Source organism: Haliotis rubra, unplaced genomic scaffold (assembly GCF_003918875.1).
Source record: "Haliotis rubra isolate DU_JTF1 unplaced genomic scaffold, ASM391887v1 Scf1700, whole genome shotgun sequence".
NCBI lineage: Eukaryota > Metazoa > Mollusca > Gastropoda > Lepetellida > Haliotidae > Haliotis > Haliotis rubra.
Window position 1 is genome coordinate 73,197 of NW_025765671.1, and position 6,377 is coordinate 79,573.

A 6,377-nucleotide genomic window follows, 5' to 3' on the forward strand; every position below is an offset into this window, starting at 1 on the left:
TGTATAGTATCTGACCATATCTATTTTCAAAGGTTGAAGACAATCACTTTCAAACTTGAAAGCAACTCCCCTCTCTGACGTTTACTATAAGACACTACTGCAAATGCTGGACTTACCCATTGCATTAGGGGTAGGACATTCAAGCAAGAAGTGGACCTGCCCCTGGGTATAGATATTGTTTGGTCCCTTTCTTCAACGTAAGCTTAGGTTTATCGATAATCTGTCATGTATGATGCTGTTTGCAATCTTGTCTGGAAGGGATAAGTTTGTGAAATGTAGACATTAAATCCATGAAGCTCTTGGGATACTGCTTGTAAGCTGACTATAGGAAAGTTGATCGCTCCTGTGAGACAGTCTTGTGTTAATACCGCGTCATTGTGAATCTATGGGTATGAGTGTTATTCCAGACAAGCAGAATAGCGACTCGTGCCCCTCTGGAAGGATTTCATATTGGCGCATGAACATCAGAACGATAACTCTATTCCTGTTTGATTCCAATGGCACTTAGGGTTTAGGAATCATAAATGGTATTTCTTTTATTGAATGTGCAAGTAAAATAATATTTTTCATCAGGTACATTGAATCCCACAGCAAAAAGTGCTTTCAAATGTGAAACGTAAGCCATGTTAAAGATTATGGTTGATTAGTTGTTATATAAATATATACCTTTTGTATTCCTTTCCTTCAAGTAAATCAGTAGTAAGGGAATAGTCAATTCTCTACTGTATAATATCATTGATATACCTGAAGATGAATTTACATTGCCTGGTCCCATTACCTTCGTTTGCTTTAGCCAGTCTGACAGCCATTATGTGTACAACTCAAGAAGTGTCGACAGTCACCAGGTGACATGTTCTACATGCCATCCTTATGGTGCTGTAAAGGTTTTCAGTTACCTTCACTGAAGGTCAGCTCCAGTAGAATGGTTAATGGTGAGCTAGGTTTACTTTTAACTGTACTCATGCAACCATTTGTGTTGGTATGGCATGTTTTGTTTCGTGAAGAGGCGCACATTTTCTCTCAAGTGTTTGTAGAGGAGGATAAACTTGACGGTTATTCAAGCAGAAGGAGAAAATACTTGGGTTGAGAGTAACCTCCTACATTGGGCTGATAAAAGTAGCCGCTTCTTATGACAAGTATTGGCTGTAAACAAAGAAACATATACGAACAAGTCGTTTCACAGACTCGCCCCTTTACTGCAGAGAGTCCAAGGGTATAGCCTGTTTAAGTGGACAATGATGAAACAACCGTTGTTACGAACCAGAGTGATGTAGTTGCTCTTCCATGCTATCAGTTTTTAACTCTATGAAACGACAAACCTTTGACAATTCTGTAAAACAACAACACCATACACTATATTTCGTGGGTTAGAATTTATTTCAGCCATGCAACATATGTCTGTTTATAAGCCTGGTTACATTGTATATTGTAATTACATGCTAACTAGATATCAGCTCCAGAATGTTCAGAAAGTTTATTGTTGCTAGTAACTGCATGTTGTAAGCATGAAATCGTCTCATAAATTCCACGCTTAATGCAAAAATGTGATAATTTATGTTCATTTGTTGAAACCCAAAGCTTCGTGGTATAGCGATACAGTGGAGTGTGGAAGTGCATTATGCAGTGGATAATGCCATGGCAGATAAGGAATACAACCGCCCATGTGTTCCGGGTACTCGCTTTTTAGTGTACATTTTATGAAGCGTAACAACATTTGTTAGAGAAACTTTGCGATTAATCTCCATCATTGCTTTGGATTCAGAAGTGATAAACATATTGATAGAATCGTTCGGATTCACCTGTTGCAATATTCTTTTCAACAGTGTCATCGCTATGATGTCACTATCAGCATACAACGGTGCAATCTCATGGCCGTATTCTGTCACAGCCAATCGTCCATATCCTAATACACGTCCGGTGTTGGAGCGAGCAATGAGAATATATTTTGCATGGCCGATGATCCAGTTTTTGATGTAGTAACACCTCTCGGTTCCACATAACGTTTCGTCGTATGCCTTCAGCTCACTAAACATGGCACTTTCGTATGGAAGTATTCTGATATCCGGACTCACTTCCGCTTCCGGAATTGCTCCCAGTATTACTTCCGCTGGTCCTCGTTTCTGGTGTACGTCATAGTAGAAAGTGAAGCCACTGGTGTCGTAAAGGTTAACGTAGGTGGCCGATATGGTGATGTTGGCGTCACCCACTGCCTTGAGGGACTGCACGTTCACATCGCGTCCGATTCCTTTGCCTCTGAGGTCTTTCCTGACAATATAAATGCCGCCAGCTACTGTCTCCTCGGTATAACACACCAAGACACGGCAAGCTGTTAAAATAATCACAATGAATACAGATAGATAGGCATAAGAATTATTAAAATGTCTGAACTTTTAGGTCGGTTTGTAGCCTAGTAGGTAAAGCGTTCGCTCATCACGCCAAGACCCTGGTTCGATTTCCCACATGTTGGAAACCCATTTCTCGTTTCCCCCGCCGTGATATTGCTGGAATATTTCTAAAAGCGGCATAAAACTATACTCACTATAAGCTCAATTGGGATTTTTTTGTGAGAATTGAGCAAGCAATGCTTATCATTTGAGTTGTACCCTGGCTTTGTGGGAGACTGATCTTGAAGTCTGTCAAGGTTTTATGTTCCAGACTTGATTAATAGTGAGTGAGTGAGTTTAGTTGTAAGCCGTTTTAGCAATATTCCAGCAAGTATCTCGGGTACACCAGAAATGGGCTTCACATACTCACTCACTGTATCAGGTCAAGTCTAAGATATTTATTGAATGGTCTCCGATCCACATAAAATGAGTTACACTGAGGTAGTTTTACATAATCGGATACATGCAAATATTTAGCAGTTTATTTCGAAGAACAAATTCATTTCTATCATATGAGGCCACTATCAATATGACATCATCATCTCTTGAATTGAGGAGAGACGTAAAAGCAGATACAGAATAATTTGACAGATGGCGCCCCAGTCTTTCAAAAATAAGATGAATTTCATTTTCCATAGCTAAATGACACAATGGGCATAACCTCTTCGATGTTTCAGTAGACACGTTTCTTCACGAGATCTGTTATATGGAGTGGAATAATATTCTTTGTACAACATATTTATAGATTGTTCACCTATTTGTTTCAAAAAGAGTTTAACATCTCCAACTGATGTCCCCCGCACTACACAAAGCGATAAACGTCTATGACCTCTATATGACCTCTGGATGTCCTCCCACATCCGACTGACTTATCACTAACTCAGGCCTTTAATGTATAGTAAATCGAAGCATAATTATTCAACCATACCTTCAAATCAACGTTAATGGTTACGTAAACAAGACCCCTTTATAAAACCTGGGTTACCTTGACCAATTTACTTCAAGGCACACCTTAAGCCCATATCAAGTCAACGCAACATATCATAGCTTCGTGGATCTACACTTGTTGTTTTATCTTTGTATCTAACTTTGTATCACGTGACCTAACTTATAGACTATTGGTTAGTTATGTCAACGCTGGTAAGGTTTCTTTGTTGTTTAACCTCGCACTCCGCAATATTCCAGGTATATGGCGGTGGTCTGTAAGAAATTTCGAGTCTGGACCAGACAATCAGGTGATCAACAACACGCGCATGATCTATGCAGTTGGGCTAATATGACATGTGTCCACCAAGTGAGCGAGTCTGACCACCCGATCCCGATAGTCACCTTTTACGACAAGCATGGGTTGCTGAAGACCGAGGTAGTAGTAGTAGCCATCAATCTCGAATTAATCAAAGCGTCATTGTTGTTGTTGTTGTTGTTTAACCCCGCACTCAGCAATATACCAGCTATAAGACGGCGGTCTGTAAATAATCGAGTCTGGACCAGACAACGGATCAACAGCACGCGCATGACCACCCGATCCTGTTACTTGCCCCTTTCGACAAGCATGTCATGTAAAACTGAAAATTGCTTTTAGCTACTGGACTAATGTTTGCTATTCTAACCGGGATCTTCAGTGGTTCGTAATACCAAACAACCTTACCCCTTAGCCCTTAGCCTGCTACTTAGGACCAGAAATGGCATTCGTTGTGCCATACTGCACTGACACTTACCTAGTATTTCTCCCGTGTCGGACTCCGCCACAAACCAGGCCCTAGAGTCCATGTCAAACGAACAGTACATGAGGTCAGTCGGAATTTCCCATTCCTCTATGTCTGTTAAGTTCTTAATAGCGGTTATATCAGCTCGGGTTCCCCTCCTCACGGAATACTTCGGAACGACAGCAGCCATGATTTAGTTGTAATAGACCCTGGAGGCTCTGTTATCAGATATTCACCATCGAAGGTAGCACAGTCAACATATGCGGTCGCGCCAGCGAGTGTGTGTTACAGTAGAGTTTAAATACTTAAATACAAACGCTTTTTTAAGGTCAGCCAATGCACTTCTATGATGCAGTAACATGATTGGAGCAGTGCTTTCCTCCTTGCTGATTAGTATGTTTATATGTAATATGAGCAGCACACATATACAGGAAGCTGACGACTGATGTAAGAGACAAACTAATACCGTTAATGTTAGTGTTGGTAGTACAACATATTATGTTTAATGGTAGTCCTGACATTTAATTAATTTTATAAGACATATATCGTGCATAGGGGGTACGAATTAGGCATCGAATGTGTTAAAGGTAGGATATCTGTACAGTTAGAAGGTATGTTGGCCAGCGAAACAATAAAGCTATAACATCAATATATTTGACTAGAGCTTATGTCCGCCACTGAAAGTGTTAAAGGTGGGATATCTGTACAGTCGACTAGAACACATGTCCGCCACTGAAAGTGTTAAAGGTTTGATATCTGTACAGTACATTGGAACCCATGTAGACTACTGAAAGTGTTAAAGGTGGGATGTATGTACAGTAGACTGGAACCCATGTCAACTACTGAAAGTGTTAAAGGTGGGATGTCTGTACAGTAGACTGGAACCCATGTCCTCCACTGAAAGTGTTAAAGGTGGGATATCTGTACAGTAGACTGGAAGCCATGTCCTCCACTGAAAGTGTTAAAGGCGGGATATCTGTACAGTAGACCGGAACCCATGTCCGCCACGGAAAGTGTCTGTACAGTATACCTTAACCAATGTTGACTACTGAAAGACATTTCATTGGCAACCAAGACTGATGACATCATTAAGTTTTCGAAAGGTAAAGGGGTTGACAAGAACGGATCTCGCTGGTGTTGATGGGTAATGTGCTGATCTTGTCGAGGGGTTGTGACCCTTGGACGACCGCTCCGAGGAAGGTCATCTGTGGTCTTTGTAGCGTTGTATCGATGCTGGAGACGGTAAATAGTGGTTATGTTTACGTCGAAATGACGGGCACCATTTGGACAGACACTCCAGCTTCCGAACGTCTGATAGCCGTGTTTCTTTCAATCTGAGTTAAGCGTGGCATTGTTGAACAAGTAATAGACCTAATTTTTGTGCAGTCTTATACGCACTAATGGTGGTGACAATTCGTGCATGTTAGATTTCACGAGAAGTGTGTACATGCTACCCACATGTTCATTTGTATGGTGCGTTTTGGTTATTCCTTCTATTGATGTGTTTTTGCGTATTGATAACACCATCAGGCTTCACTGTATGCCAAAAACCCATATTAATTTAGGGTCCGAGTTTGTTACCTATTTGGGTAAAAAACTCGCGTTTCTTATGCGTGTGAGTATATATAAGTTAATATGAAATGATTCAATGATTACTGAGACGACAGACTGACTGACTGAGTTTGGTTTTACGCCGCTTTCAGCAATATTCCAGCAACATCACGGCGGGGGACACCAGAAATGGGCTTCACACATTGTGCCCATGTGGGGATTCGAACCCGGGTCTTCGGCGTGACGAACCAACGCTTTAACCATTAGGCTACCCCACCGCCCCTTACTGAGACGAAAGCCTAATTAAAGAAAGCTAATAATTGAAGAGTATACATGTATAATGACCATAATATTTTACAGAAGCATAGCACACACGTTGCACTGCTCATGTCAGCAGACAGCTAATTTGTGAGGGTTTGGGCGATATCAGGTGATCAGATAAACAGTACTGTGATACAGTAACACCAACACTACCCCCACCCCTTCTCCGCTGCGTGTATCATATCGTTCAGACTTCAGGTTTAGTTTTGTGATTCATATGTACACGTGTATGTACATAAATGTTGCAATGGTAAAGCTCCGGGGGTGGACAACCACTGGGTGCAGGTACACAGCCCAAGGTCGGGACACAGCCATGACGTCACGCCGGCAAGGTAGCCAGGTCTCACAGACGACCAGCTGTTCCCAACCGATGTTTGTAAACAAGACACTTTCCTTGTGTGAGCAGCAACTGGGT

The 6,377-nt window shown here is 41.5% G+C and overlaps 1 protein-coding gene across 1 annotated transcript; it reads right to left on the reverse strand.

Annotated features, from left to right (window-relative positions):
• Positions 1 to 1,053: 1,053 nt before the first annotated feature.
• Positions 1,054 to 4,280, reverse strand: LOC124272560. The gene is made up of 3 exons (XM_046707769.1): positions 4,103 to 4,280; positions 1,800 to 2,326; positions 1,054 to 1,143 (listed from the first exon to the last, which is right to left on the reverse strand). Exons 1-3 carry the CDS (start codon positions 4,278 to 4,280, stop codon positions 1,054 to 1,056), a joined length of 795 nt encoding a protein of 264 aa, XP_046563725.1.
• Positions 4,281 to 6,377: the final 2,097 nt, after the last annotated feature.